The 16466-nt window shown below is 38.9% G+C and overlaps 1 protein-coding gene across 4 annotated transcripts in view; it reads right to left on the reverse strand.

The window, feature by feature from the left end:
- Positions 1 to 9317: 9317 nt before the first annotated feature.
- The window catches only part of Mpi (mannose phosphate isomerase), a 110705-nt gene continuing 103556 nt past the window's right edge, over positions 9318 to 16466 (reverse strand). For all 4 annotated transcript variants that reach the window (XM_067138405.2, XM_067138404.2, XM_068225663.1 and 1 more), the window contains one exon: positions 9318 to 9571. In XM_067138405.2, the coding sequence (XP_066994506.1) occupies positions 9368 to 9571 (204 nt within the window). In that variant the 3' untranslated portion in view covers positions 9318 to 9367. The remainder of the gene's footprint in view (positions 9572 to 16466) is intronic.

Consider the following 16466-nt stretch of genomic DNA (forward strand, 5'->3'; position numbering starts at 1 on the left):
CGCGGTCTTGCCCCCTTGTATTCGCATGGGCGCATATGTCAGTAAGTAAAGTATATCCTAAATAAAAAGAACTGAATGTTTTTGCGAGTATTGACAGTACTTTATTTATAGAGCGGTGCTGCATTGGCTTGGATATGTCATTGAAGTTTCAAAACTTTCCTTCTGAGGGGCTTCTTATCAAGTTTCAAAACTTTCTCTCTTCTACTTGAGTGGCTCAAAGCAATGTTGTCTAACAGAGGTCTCAGAAATTTTCATAGTAGAAAAAGAGGTGGTTTGTCGCCTTTACACTTTCCACACTTAATTTCACTGTTGAACATGTCTTTCGAAAAAATAAACGTACACCTTTTAGTAACTTTCTTCGGGACAAGTACTGCGTAGCGGAAGTGACAAATTCCGTCGTTCACTGCAGAAGTGCCACAGACGATGATTTTCGGTATCTGAGGGCTCCTCGATCTAGAAAACGAATAAGACAATGTTGGACTTTGAGTAGCTGGAGAACAGATATGTTCTAAACAGCCTTTATAGTCTGTTTTTTCGTTTGCCACACGAAACATATGTCATTGTATTCCGCTTGGCGTCTTAGGTGGTAGCTGAAGAAGAGCTCGATGTCATAGCTCGTTAAAGTTGGGCCCACGAGAGTTGAAGTCTGACATTTGAGCGGCAAAAGCAGTAACTACGAAGTAAGCTGCGTTGTCATAGTTACCTTAATCTGCGGCATATCACTCTTTCATACAGGCTGAATATTTAATCAGCTATGTTGGCCTAATGCAATTCAATAAACTTTGACCCGTTCCTAAGCTCGTGTTAATAATTCCGGCATTTATGACAGAACATGTCATTGGCGATAAATATGAGATTTCATATTCACTAAGCTGACAATAACCTCAACAAATGTACACATCAAATAGAGAATATAACCGTACAACAAGCTACTGATTAACTTACAAAAATATCAAATAACAAACATGTCAATAATTACATAAACCAGCAACAACTAACGCAGCTAACACAGTACTACTCCGAATAATATCACAAAAGCCACTGAGAGCAAGCCAACCCACGTGGCGATAGCGTTCTTAAATGTGGCATCTCTGTTATTGTTGCCATAGCAACAGACCATTTTTGAGCAGCGTTAGTCAACTTTTTCACGCCGGTGGCGCTAAATGCCAGTCTTCAACTCTCGGGGGCCCTACTATAGGTTCCTCGTCAATGCATAATGTAAATGTATACTTATGAGGTATTTTACGCAGGCCACAGTGGACTGGGTAGTCAAGATCTTTGCCTGATACATTTCTCTCATGATTCTTTTTTACTTTCTCTGAATGCATTTTAAGTTTCTTAATGTATGACAGGAAATCATTAATTAACCAACTGAGGAGTTCATCTTCAGTACTAAAAGATGCTCTTTTTTTTGCTAGTGACTTTACATCGCACCGACACAGATAGGTATTATGGCGACGATGGGATGGGAATGGCCTAGGAGTTGGAAGGAAGCGGCCGTGACCTTAATTAAGGTACAACCCCAGCATTTGCCTCGTGTCAAAATGGGAAACCACGGAAAACCATCTTCAGGGCTGCCAACAGTGGGATTCGAACCCAACCGTACGACCAACTCGCCCGGTTAAAAGATGCTCGTTTGTTCTCGTTCCGGAATATGTCCCATGTGAGGTGTTGCAGACGTTATGCGCATTGAACAATTTAATAAAATGCTCCATAAAGCAAATGGCTTTTTAAACTGTATTTTATGCTCTCGGGACAAAACCACCTCGATACTTTACAAACCAGAGATTGTTTCAGGGGAAAATTCTGAGTTTGAAGATGCCTCTCAAATGATTCCCGGTCACGGTAGCATAGTTTAAAAAAAGTCCAGTGACAAATCTTGGGATCGCTCGATTCTTATGACGTAACTCGGATCAAAACTTAGGAACAGAGGCCTACTTCGATCAGCTTGAAGTCGCAACTCTTGCGTAATACTTCCTCTGTATAATGTTTCAAACATTGAACATTCACTGGAAACTTGTGAAACAAAATTCCACTACCTTTAATTTCTCGTGAATAAACCATGAGTGGAACTGCGAATGTTTAACATTAGACAAATACGTAACAGATTCACAACCAACTCAGTTAATGAACACGTTTAAAGGCGCGAGCCTGGTAGTGAGGGGGCAAGAAAGCGATCCTAGCTGCCCGGCATTGAACTTCAGTGTAACCACTTCCATAGCCTTTTAGGCCCCATTCACAATGCAAACGTAACCGTAAAATTAACGTAAAATTTGTGGTATTCACAATGGAGGAACGTAACATTAACGTAAAGAGTACACAGCAGCCAATCAAAACACTGCCATGTTATTGAGTACGGAAGTCAGGTTTTGGGCTATCTCGCAGTTTTATATTTCAATACCTCGATGGAATCAAACAACGTGGTAGCGGAATTCATATTACTTCAAACATCTATTGCTTTGCTCCTGGGAGCTGTGTAGGCCTACGGTACCTGAAAAGGCGATCTAAACATCGGTGCAGAAAATGGGTTCATCCCTTGAATCAAAGAAGGTTATCTCAGGGCGATTTTTGGACATGCGGATGAAACCTGGACTGTTTGCCTTTCTTACGATTTGCTTCCCCTTTTGTAATAAAAAGAAATGTAAGGTCTCCTTTACCGACATCTATGACCCTATCACACCCCGATGAGACGTTTGGATCTATTTGTTTGGATGATATCGTTTTCGTAAACTAGTAGTCCGTCATAATGTTAAGAAATATACAGGGACACTGTTTTATTTATGACAGGGATTGTCTCTCGTCCGTTCGCCAGCGCTATGAGCTTGCCTCCCGCCATTTACCGTCAGATTTCATTACTACAGGAAATTTATTTCCACCTATTATTTTTCGGTACAGCGTATTTGTAATTCTTTTTCCTTCTATCATACATAGCCTATACACAAAGATTATTTTGAAAGAGAATTACAAGTGTTTCGTCGAAAGAAGTCATTATATCATGCACAACACACAATGTTTACCTCTGCTCTGATTGGCTGGTTCTTAAAGTTAACGTAAAATTAATCGCAAGAGCTTGGAGTTTGCAATCCCTTAATTTTACGGACTCGCAGTTAAGTTTACGTCGGCGCATTGTGAATGGTTCCATTAGATAAGATGGCCGCTAACTTTTAAGTTAACGTTAATTTTAAGTTTACGTTACGTTACGTTTGCATTGTGAATGGAGCTTTACGGGCTCTATTTCCAGGCCTTGTATTACAACAATCAATCAATACTGATCTGCATTTAGGGCAGTCGCCCAGGTGGCAGATTCCCTATCTGTTGCTTTCCTAGCCTTTTCCGAAATGATTTCAAAGAAATTGGAAATTTATTGAACATCTCCCTTGGTAAGTTCTTCCAATCCCTAACTCCCCTTCCTATAAATGAAGATTTGCCCCAGTTTGTCCTCCTGAATTCCAACTTTATCTTCATATTGTGATCTTTCCTACTTTTATAGACGCCATTCAAACCTATCCGTCTACTAATGTCATTCCACGCCATCTCTCCGCTGACAGCTCGGAACATACCACTTAGTCGAGCAGCTCTTCTTCTTTCTCTCAATTCTTCCCAACCCAAACATTGCAACATTTTTGTAACGCTACTCTTTTGTCGGAAATCACCCAGAACAAATCGAGCTGCTTTTCTTTGGATTTTTTCCAGTTCTTGAATCAGGTAATCCTGGTGAGGGTCCCATACACTGGAACCATACTCTAGTTGCGGTCTTACCAGAGACTTATATGCACTCTCCTTTACATCCTTACTACAACCCCTAAACACCCTCATAACCATGTGCAGAGATCGGTACCCTTTATTTACAATCCCATTTATGTGATTACCCCAGTGAAGATCTTTCCTTATATTAACACCTAGATACTTACAATGATCCCCAAAAGGAACTTTGGAACTTTCACCCCATCAACGCAGTAATTAAAACTGAGGGGACTTTTCCTATTTGTAAAACTCACAACCTGACTTTTAGGCCCATTTATCAACATACCATTGCCTGCTGTCCATCTCACAATATTTTCGAGGTCACGTTGCAGTTGCTCACAATCTTGTAACTTATTTATCACTCTATAGAGAATAACATCATCCACAAAAAGCCTTAGCTCCGATTCCACTCCTTTACTCCTATCATTTATATATATAAGAAAACATAAAGGTCCGATAACACTGCCCTGAGGAACTCCCCTCTCAACTATTACAGGATCAGACAAAGCTTCACCTACTCTAACTCTCTGAGATCTATTTTCTAGAAATATAGCAACCCATTCAGTCACTCTTTTGTCTAGTCCAATTGCACTCATTTTTACCAGTAGTCTCCCATGATCCACCCTATCAAAGGCTTTAGACATGTCAATCGCGATACAGTCCATTTGACCTCCAGAATCCAAGATATCTGCTATATCTTGCTGGAATCCTACAAGTTGAGCTTCAGTGGAATAACCTTTCCTAAAACCGAATTGCCTTCTATCGAACCAGTTATTAATTTCACAAACATGTCTAATATAATCAGAAAGAATGCCTTCCCAATGCTTACATACAATGCATGTCAAACTTACTGGCCTGTAATTTTCAGCTTTATGTCTATCACCCTTTCCTTTATACACAGGGGCTACTATAGCAACTCTCCATTCATCTGGTACAGCTCCTTCGGCCAAACAATAATCAAATAAGTACTTCAGATATGGTACTATATCCCAACCCATTGTCTTTAGTATATCCCCAGAAATCTGATCAATTCCAGCCGCTTTTCTAGTTTTCAACTTTTGTATCTTATTGTAAATGTCATTGTTATCATATGTAAATTTTATTACTTCTTTGGCCTTAGTCTCTTCCTCTATCTCAACATTATCCTTGTAACCAACAATCTTTACATACTGCTGACTGAATACTTCTGCCTTTTGAAGATCCTCACATACACACTCCCCTTGTTCATTAATTATTCCTGGAATGTCCTTCTTGGAACCTGTTTCTGCCTTAAAATACCTATACATACCCTTCCATTTTTCACTAAAATTTGTATGACTGCCAATTATGCTTGCCATCATGTTATCCTTAGCTGCCTTCTTTGCTAGATTCAATTTTCTAGTAAGTTCCTTCAATTTCTCCTTACTTCCACAGCCATTTCTAACTCTATTTCTTTCCAGTCTGCACCTCCTTTTTAGTCTCTTTATTTCTCTATTATAATAAGGTGGGTCTTTACCATTCCTTACCACCCTTAAAGGTACAAACCTGTTTTCGCATTCCTCAACAATTTCTTTAAACCCATCCCAGAGTCTGTTTACATTTTTATTTACCGTTTTCCACCGATCATAGTTACTTTTTAGAAACTGCCTCATACCTGCTTTATCAGCCATATGGTACTGCCTAACAGTCCTACTTTTAAGACCTTCCTTTCTATCACATTTATTTTTAACTACCACAAAAACAGCTTCATGATCACTAATACCATCTATTACTTCAGTTTTCCTATAGAGCTCATCTGGTTTTAAAAGCACCACATCCAAAATATTTTTCCCTCTGGTTGGTTCCATCACTTTCTGAATCAGCTGTCCTTCCCATATTAATTTATTTGCCATTTGTTGGTCATGCTTCCTGTCGTTCGCATTTCCTTCCCAATTGACATCTGGCAAATTCAGATCTCCCGCTACAATCACATTTCTTTCCATGTCGTTTCCCACATAGCTGACTATCCTATCAAATAATTCCGAATCCGCATCAGTGCTACCCTTTCCCGATCTGTACACTCCAAATATATCAAGTTCCCTATTATCTTTAGAAATGATCCTTACGCCTAGAATTTCATGTGTCTCATCTTTAACTTTTTCGTAGCTTACAAATTCTTCTTTCACCAGAATGAAAACTCCCCCTCCCACCTTTCGTATCCTATCTCTACGATACACACTCCAGTGCCGTGAGAAAATTTCTGCATCCATTATATCATTTCTCAGCCATGATTCAACTCCTATTACAATATCTGGTAAATATAAATCTATTAAATTACTTAATTCTATTCCTTTCTTTACAATACTTCTACAGTTCAACACTAACAATTTTATGTCATCCCTACTTGATTTCCAGTTCCCTGTTCCCTTATCACCGCTCCCTAGGCCATCCCGTTTCCCTGAATGTACCTCCCTATTACCCTTCCAAACAAATTTCCTAACTTATACGTACCACTGCGGTTTAAATGAAGGCCATCCGAGCGCAGATCCCTTTCTCCTACCCACCCATTAGGATCTAGAAATTTCACTCCCAGTTTCCCACATACCCACTCCATAGTCTCATTTAAATCCCCAATCACCCTCCAGTCAGTATCCCTCCTACACAGTATTCCACTAATAACAATCTCCGCTTTCTTAAACTTCACCCGTGCTGCATTTACCAGATCCCACACATCTCCAACTATGTTGGTACTTATATCAGCTTGCCTTACGTTGTTGGTACCAACGTGAAACACTACCACCTTCTCCTTCCCCTCCTCCCTCTCTTCTACTTTCCTCAACATCTGCCTCAACCTAATTCCTGGATAACATTCTACCCTGGTTCCCTTTCCTCCACACACTTTCCCCACGTATCTAACGATGGAATCCCCCATGACCAGAGCCTCAACCCTACCCACCTCATTTGATCCCCTCCCCTCCTGGTCAGCCCTATCTTTCCTGATAGCTGCAGAAGCTACTTCCTCCTCCCTTTTCTCCTTCCCATGACCCTGTTCCACCTGTCTTTTCCTATCCTCTACTCTACATTTCCCTTTCCTACCTTTTCCCTTCCTCCTACTTCCACGCATCTCAGCAACAGTTCCCTGTCCCTCATCTTCCCTCTGTTGTTCTACCTGGAGTGACTCGTACCGATTTCGCACAGACACCTGTCCTGAATTCTGATCCTGAATAGACCCCTTGGCCTGCAATCTCCTTCCCCTTAGAACATTAGACCACCTGTCTTCTACAACTCCTCCCTCTCCTTCCCCTCCCTCTTGTACACCTACTGTAACCTGTACAATGTTTGAGGGAGTCCTATCTTCCTTCCCGTCTTCTGTGAGAATCCTAATTATCTCCCTCAAACTTTCCAACTCCTCCCTCATACCCCTCAATGCCTCACCACACCCACAATAATTACACTCGCGCTCCTTAGCCATTCTTTACGGGGGGAAAATTTTAAATTAAAAAAATAAAATAACTTATTTGCAAAAAAAAAAAAAAATAAATAAATAAATGAACGGAGGGATATATTGTCTGGGATAGTACACAACAATAAGGTAATTAATATACGACTACACTACAATACTACTTAGTCGTGCTCTATTATTTTTTTTTATCCTACAACCCCTAACAGGATAAAAGATGCTGTTAATTACTGAATATCGAAAGTAATACACAAGAACTACACAATTCCAAACTGCAATTAAGCCTATCCTAATTTCAACAATATTTTAGTAAGAGTTTCTACGGATACCTCTACCACACCAGTACTACACAAATATTTTACAATAATAAAATAAGCACACTAAATTCTAATAGGATATTACTCGTATACTACTGTACAGTACACTACAGTAATTTTTAAACTACTTTCAGACGTATCGTAATTACGATACCGGTACCGTACCGTATGTCACTACTAAGCACAACAGAAATGAAATTTGCAAGAACTACTGTGCTCAAAGATTACCAACGAAGCTAAATGGTTAGACAAATTATTATTAGTATTATGGTCTAATAGATATACACGAAAGATAACACACGAATATAGCACGCAAGATACGGCACAATCTAAATGTACTGTATCTATGCTACAATGTATCTACACTACACTACACTGCGTTTGGTTAAAAGCTTAAGTATCAAAAGGATTGCCATACACGAAGAAAAAACACGAATATAACTGGCAAGATACTATCTAATATATTATACCTTATCTTCACTACAATTCTACTGAAATGTGGTTATGTGATTATTACAGCTGGTGGATTACTATTCTTTTCCCTACTCCACGGGACGGAGAAAAAAAATGTCCTTAATTAGGCCTACTGAAAAATACGAGGTTGTCTACAATAATTTCTCAAATATTTCTATCAAAACTACTATTACTACTACTACTCCAGGGACTTGAACTGCAGTTACTGGGATATATGAACTTTATTATTATTAGCTAACTACTCATAAATACTGAAAGATCGAGGGAGCGAAATATAAATTACGGATACTAACTACCTACAACGTGGGCAACGTCTCAAATGCACACAGTACAGTAATCCAACGAATAAAGCACTTGCACAGGGGAGCCAGTATAGATTTCTTCTGGTCTTTGAATCATATTTTCTTTCTTTTGATTTCATTGTGAGAGGTTATGTTTGGCGGTGAGTTATCCAAGTGCATTATTTGAATACTGTAAATGCACCTTGTTGGATACATTTGGAAATAGTTTTTTCCATGACATTTGAGAGCTTTAAACTGTGAATCTAGGTTAATTGCGTGCAGTAACGTGTCTTAGAATATATTGTGAGGCTGCAAGGGTTGGCATTTCCGAAGTACGTGTTGGCGGTTAATTCGAAGTCCGATTTTTGCGTCCCAACGACTTCGAATTAACAAGGTTTTACTTTATATATAATATATACTATATATATAATACATCATTATTAGTCTAATAATGATGTATTATATATTTTAATTAGATACGAGACGCTATGGCTGAAGAAGTCTTAAATTAGACAAAACCTGTACCAATGAATGTATAACATATTTTAACATTGAATGTGTGCTCACTTGTAAAGTGAAATGTATTGTTTGGGTGGACCATTAAACCTAATACGGTACTAGTTCTTAATGGAACACACTTCACGAGCCACAATGGCACTTGGATAGAGGGAAATGGATAGGTGCCATAATAATCCTAACCTGGCAGGAGCTGGACAAAGGAAATGGACAATGATGAATAAAATGCTGGTTAACTCTTAAGCAAAAGAAACCAGAACAAACAAAATAAAAAAACTACTGGTCATTTCTGCATAATTATTTAGCAGAAATAATTAACACAGTCTCAACCTTCATTCACTACTATCTTACAACTGGTGCAGTGAGAGGACACATCTCGGAGCTCTGGGAATAGGCTTGTGGCAAAATGAAAGCGTAAGCTACCAGTGGCCATTTTTTAAAATACTGATCTGTAATATATCCAGAGCAGCATTCAAAAGCCTCACAAGAAGATAATCAGAAAATATCTATCCATCCTGGATTCACTAACATAGAAGGATAGTTTACATTAGGGAACAAGAAACCATATCAACAAGTAAAAGTTTATTAAAATACATTGCTTCATTCATAAGAATGTGTTACACATTAGCAAATGCCTGGTATAACTGTAAAGGCCTAAGTCCAGCAGTATTATTTACAGAGCACTTTTCAGTTGCTGGTAGGTAGAAGATGGTGCCACGTTTCAGTTTGACAATATTCGAGACAGCTTCTCCCTCAATTACAATAATGATGCTTGCACTGTTGCGACAGATGAGGTTGTAACTTCCAGTGCCGGGAGGAACCTACAAAAAAAAGTCGTGACCATCATATTTAGCAGTTTAATTAAATGGGTTCAGTCTCTTATGGATATTTGATGATTATTGTTGTCAAGAACAAACAAGTGATAAATCAAGTAATATACAGAAAGATGTGAACACTGAAAGGAAAGTATAAACAATGAAACAATTATAGGTCAGAATCAGGAGAGGGAGCAACAGAAAAAACAAGACAACGATAAACACAAAAAGACACAAGGACAAGGAAAATCTCCATATCTTTGTACATTGTTATCGTCAAACAGATAGCCTCTCTCTTCATCAATCTTAGTTTTATGTCCACTTTTTCTCGCCCCTTGTCAAGCCATGTACGAAGATACGAAGATCGATAATATCATTGGTTTTACATCCCACTAACTCCCTGGATGGTCTTGGGATACAGGCTGATGTATTTGAGCACCTTTAAATTCGACCAGACTGAGCCAGGATTGAACCTGCCAACTTGGGCTCAGAAAGCCAGCACTAACAGCCTGAGCCACTCAGTCCCGTATGTAGAGATCGTTCTTGACTCTCCCACTTCTGATGCTGACCTGTCATTGGATTTACCCTATAATGCATTCTCATCTTTGGATATGACTTGGTTGTAACAAAATATTTACAAGTATCAGTGGTCTCACTTAGTTTACAAAAGGAGTATATATATTTATATATATTTATTATTGCATACAATTGTATATACAATTAAAGTGGGGTAACAAATATACTCTTTTTTTAAACTAAGTGAGATTGCTGTTTTCAATACAGAACAAAACTGAGTGTGATGGTTTGTAAAGTATCAGTGGCGCCAAGTTAGTAATTTCTACAAGTTGTCAGTCTAATTATTTCTAGCAAGATTATCATGTATTGCATGTACCATATTTATTGCCTACAATACACACCCCTATCTCCATTAATTTTCAACTATCAGGAAAAAAAAATATATATGGAAAATATGACATCAGAAAAAAATGCAAAATTTTTTTCCAAGCGGCCAGGCAGCAAGTGCAACATTTCAGTTAACGGTAAAACCCACACTTCTGCACCCCCTGTGCATTGTGCATTTCTCAATGCCCCTCCAGCTTCTGAGCTCTGTGTCCTCCTAGGCAGCGTGTTGCACATAATTAGGAATCCCAGTACATAAGTAAGAATGCAAATGAGTAAGAAGACAAGTTTTATGGCATGCTTCAAGTTGAATGCGCTGGAATACACTGCAGAAAGTGGACTGAGAGCAGCAAGTCGTACAGACACCTTATTCAGAGCAAAGAAAAAAATCTATTCCTTCCGCAGTGTGAAGAAGTGAAAATACAAAAATCTGGAGATAAAAGTTCTGGAGTGGTTTAGGGAAGCAAGGGACAAGACAATGCTGTAAATAACAAAATAATGCAGTTTAAAAGCATGTGAAATTGCACCAAGTATAGGTATTGCACAGAAAGATTTTAAAGCAAGTAGAGGTTGGTCAGAATGCTTTATGCGCTGGAATAGACTAAATTTGCAGAGAAGGACATCACTGTGCCAGCAGTTTCCACCAGTTTATAACGACAAAGTGATCGAATTTAACAGATTTGTTACAAAACTTCAGACAATGCAAAGCTGCGCAGCTCTGAATTCCGTGCGGCGCTATGCGGCTGTGGTGTGGTGTTTAGTCATGTAAGCAGTCAGCTGTCCTAAAGAAGGAGGGGGCTGATATAAAAATGTTTAAAGGTGCTAATATAACTCTGAGCAAAAAAATTACAGATTTAAATATTTAGTGTGTTGATTTAAAGATGCAAGTTGTTCCTTTTCTTGTTTTTAAACCATGCCGACCTAACCTATATTATGTGAAATTTTTGTAATGGATATGCATGTAGTAAAGATTTCATAAATAAAATCATCAACCAAGTCACTAGCAAACTAATTTCTATGCTCATTAGGGATATAAAGAAAAAAGGACTTTGCTACTTTTACTTATACCAGCAACAACTTTTTCAAGAAGCATAACCCATGCCCAGGGTTACGGGTGAAAAACATAACAGCATCTTAGGCAGAGAAGGAGACCTCCGGAATGGTGAAGATGGCGGATGAGGCAACCCATCCTCTCTGTGGAAAATTAGAAGAGGAAACCACTACCTTGTGGAGAAGAGGGATCATCAAAGAAAGGGGTACACCTTGTACTGGATGGGTAATACTACAGAGAAAAGAAATGGAATGGGATATATAGTGAATCAGAATGTTGAACCAATACCTGAAGTTGAGTATGTAAATGAAAGAATTATATTAATGCACATGTAAACAAGGAACTACTGAAGATAGTACAGGTGTATGCTCCACAGACACGATGTAGCGTGGAAGAAAAAGAAGATTTCCTCAATGAACTAGACACACATACTGATGGGGATGCGATCATGATAATGGGAGAACTGAATGCTCGTGTGGGAACTGACAGAATGGGATATGAGAATGTTCTGGGCCCACATGGGTTGTTGTTGTTTGTTGTTGGAGTCATCAGTCCATAGACTGGTTTGATGCAGCCCTCCATGCCACCCTATCCTGTGCTAACCTTTTCATTTCTACGTAACTACTGCATCCTACATCTGTTCTAATCTGCTTGTCATATTCATACCTTGGTCTACCTCCACTGTTCTTACCACCTACACTTCCTTCAAAAACCAACTGAACAAGTCCTGGATGTCTTAGGATGTGTCCTATTATTCTATATCTTCTTCTCATCAAATTTAGCCAAATCGATCTTCTCTCACCAATTCGATTCAGTATCTCTTCATTCGTGATTCGATCTGTCCATCTCACATTCAGCATTCTTCTGTAACACCACATTTCGAAAGCTTCTATTCTCTTTCTTTCCGAGCTAGTTATCGTCCATGTTTCACTTCCATACAATGCCACGCTCCACACGAAAGTCTTCAAAAAACATCTTTCTAATTCCTACATCAATGTTTGAAGTGAGCAAATTCCTTTTCTTAAGAAAGCTCTTCCTTGCTTTGCTAATCTGCATTTTATGTCCTCCTTACTTCTGTCATCGTTAGTTATTTTACTACTCAAGTAACAATATTCATCTACTTCCTTTAAGACTTCATTTCCTAATTTAATATTTCCTGCATCACCTGCCTTCGTTCGACTACACTCTATTACTTTTGTTTTGGACTTATTTTTCATCTTGTACTCCTTACCCAAGACTTTGTCCATACCATTCAGCAGCTTCTCAAGATCTTCTGCAGTCTCAGATAAAATAACAATATCATCGGCAAATCTCAAGGTTTTGATTTCCTCTCCTTGGATTGTGATTCCCTTTCCAAATTCCTCTTTGATTTCCTTCACTGCCTGTTCTATGTAAACACTGAAAAGGAGGGGCGAAATACTGCAGCCTTGCCTCACTCCTTTCTGGATTGCTGCTTCTTTTTCAAAGTCCTCGATTCTTATCACTGCAGACTGATTTTTATACAGATTGTAGATAATTCTTCGTTCTCGGTATCTGATCCCTATCATCTTCAAAATCATAAATAGCTTGGTCTAATCAACATTATCGAATGCCTTTTCTAGATCTACGAATGCCATGTACGTGGGCTTGTCCTTCTTGATTAGGTCCTCTAAGATCAGACGTAAAGTCAGGATTGCTTCACGTGTTCCTACATTTCTTCTGAAGCCAAATTGATCTTCTCCCAACTCAGCTTCAACTTGTTTTTCCATTCTTCTCTAAATAATACGTGTTAAAATTTTGCAGGCATGAGATACTAAAGTAACGGTGTGGTAGTTTTCACACCTGTCAGCACCGGCTTTCTTGGGAATAGGTATAACAACATTCTGCCGAAAATCGGATGGGACTTCTCCTGTCTCATATATCTTGCACACTAAATGAAATAACCTTGCTATGCTGGTTTCTCCTAAGGCAGTCAGTAATTCAGAGGGAATATCATCAATTCGAGGTACCTTGTTCCTATTTAGGTCACTCACAGCTCTGTCAAACTCTGACCTCAAAATTGAGTCTCCCATTTCATCAGCATCCACAGCCTCTTCATGTTCCAGAACCAAATTATCTACATCTTTACCTTGATACAATTGTTTGATATCCTCCTGCCATCTTTCTGCTTTGTCCTCTGTCCCTAGAAGTGGTTTTCCATCTGAGCTCTTAATATTCATACACATAGATTTCCTTTCTCCAAAAGGTTTCCTTGATTTTCCTGTATGCAGCATCTACCTTTCCTAGGACCATACAACCTTCGACATCCTTGCACTTCTCCTTCAGCCAGTCTTCCTTAGGTACCTTGCACTTTCTATCCACTTGATTCTTTAATCCCCTGCATTCCTTTCTGCCCTCTTCATTTCTAGCATTCTTGTATTTTCGTCATTCATCAATCAGGTCTAGTATTTCCTGAGTTATCCACTGATTCTTAGTTGATCATTTCTTTCTTCCTAACAATTCTTCAGCAGCCCTGCTGACTTCATTTTTCATGACTATCCACTCTTCCTCTATTGTGTTTCCTTCAGCCTTTTCATTTAGCCCTTTTGCAACATGTTCCTTGAAACAATCCCTCACGCTCTTTTCTTTCAACTTGTCTACATCCCATCTTTTTGCATTCTTTCCTTTCTTCAGTTTCAGATGGCATTTCATGACCAACAAGTTGTGGTCAGAGTCCACATCTGCTCCTGGGAAAGTTTTGCAATCCAACACCTGGTTTCTGATTCTCTGCCGAATCATTATGAAGTCTATTTGATATCTTCCAGTGTCTCCAGGTCTCGTCCACGTATAAAGCCATCACTTGTGGTGTTTGAACCAAGTATTGGCAAGAACTAAATTATGATCAGTGCAGAATTCAACCAGCCGACTTCCTCTTTTGTTCCTTTGTCCCAATCCAAATTCTCCTACTGTGTTACCCTCTCTTCCTTGGCCTACCACTGCATTCCAGTCTCCCATCACAATTAGATTCTCGTCATCTTTTAGATATTGTATTAAATCTTCTATCTCCTCATATGTTCTTTCGATTTTCTCTTCATCCGCTAAGTTAGTAGGCATGTAGACCTGCACTGTTGTGGTGGGCATTGGTTTGGTGTCTATCTTGACGACAATCTTTTCATTGTGCTGGTCGTAGTAGCTTACCCGCTGCCCTATTTTCTTATGCATTATTAAACCAACTCGTGCATTTCCTCTGTTTGATTTTGTATTGATAATTCGGTAGTCGCCTGACCAAAAATTCTGCTCTTCTTGACAACGTACTTCACTTATACCAACTACATCTAACTTTAGTCTATCTATCTCCCTTTTCAGATTCTCTAATCTACCACAACGATTCAAACTTCTAACATTCCACGCTCCGACTCGCAGAATGTCAGTATCCATCTTCCTGATGATCGCTCCCTCTCGTGTAGTCCCCACCCGGAGATGCGAATGGGGGACTAGTTTACCTCCGGAATATTTTACCTGGGAGGAAGCCATCATCAGTACATCATTCATACAGATAGAGCTGCATGTCCTCGGGAATTAGTTATGGCTGTAGTTTCCCGTTGCTTTCAGCCGTTTAGCAGTATCAACACAGCTAAGCCATGTTGAGTATTATTACAAGGCCGTATCAGTCAATCATCTAGACTACCGCCCTTGCAACTTTTGAAAGGCTGCTACCCCCCTTTCGATATGATACCCACATGGGTATGGCGACAGAAATGAAGATGGAGAGAAACTGTTAAACATTTGTATCAGAAATAACCTGATAATAAAGAACACATTGTTTATGAAGAGGAATAGCCATAAGATCAGCCGATATAATTGGGATGGGGAGTATGGAACACTCATCGATTTTATAATAACAGACAGAGAAAGGGGAAGATAAGTCATGAATATGAAGATAATCCCCAGTGAAAGTATGGAAGGTTATCATAGAGTAAAAATCCCTAAAACTGTACTAAAGAAGAAACCAAGGATCAGGATATGGGAATTGTAGGAGGAGGATAAAAGAATGGTATTCCAAGATTGGATAAAAAGGAAGTTGCCTAACACGGACATACAAAGTGGAGAAGAAGAGTGGGACAATTTAAGACAGACATTTGTGGAAGCAGCAATTGAGGTTTTGGTTATTACTCACCGATTTAAAAATGTGAAACTGAATTAAAATGAAACAATATTAAAATATATATGAAATAAAATACTCAACTGTTGGACTCTATACCCACACTTAGTACTTACCTGATTACTTACACATACAATTGTTGATGGGTGCCAGCTACAAATCAATGTAACGATAATAGAATGAGAGTCTTGAATATCTCTAAGGTGTGAGGTAATAAGCTTGGTTTGACAGCATAACATATAGGTTCGGGGAAAAGGACATTGAAGTTTGAATTCCCCTTTAAAATGTGAGGTTATCTGATCTACTATAGATATATAAAACAATTGTATTTGATACTAGACAGACTATATTCTTTAAATATTTAATAACGGTTGGACCTGCTGCGATAATATCAATGATAATATAAAACTCAAGAGCTAACAACTGAAAGGAACTCTAGGCATTAAATTTGAAATCCTCTTGACCAGTCATTTAAAAGTTTTACAAGACATTTATCCCTCACTGATTCACGTAACAGTACCTTCAACACTTCGAGTGTTATTACGACGTATTCTTTGGAGTTGGTATCAGCTGTAGGTATCTCAAACCTAATTTGGTGAAGTATCCTTTTAGTTTCACAAACGAGATATAGCATGACTTAAAATTATATTCACACTGCACAATCAACTTTACAAGTAATTCACTGATAACTGTTAGTCTGCATTATGACGACTCAATATTCGGCTGTCACCAAACTGACAGAAGAACCCGACCGAACAGATACAAATTTGGAGCGACAGAGCATGCTCAGCTATTGCCGATTTGCCTCGTAATACCTGAGCACGCTCTAT

The sequence above is a fragment of the Anabrus simplex genome, chromosome 1 (assembly GCF_040414725.1).
Source record: "Anabrus simplex isolate iqAnaSimp1 chromosome 1, ASM4041472v1, whole genome shotgun sequence".
Taxonomy (NCBI): Eukaryota; Metazoa; Arthropoda; class Insecta; order Orthoptera; family Tettigoniidae; genus Anabrus; species Anabrus simplex.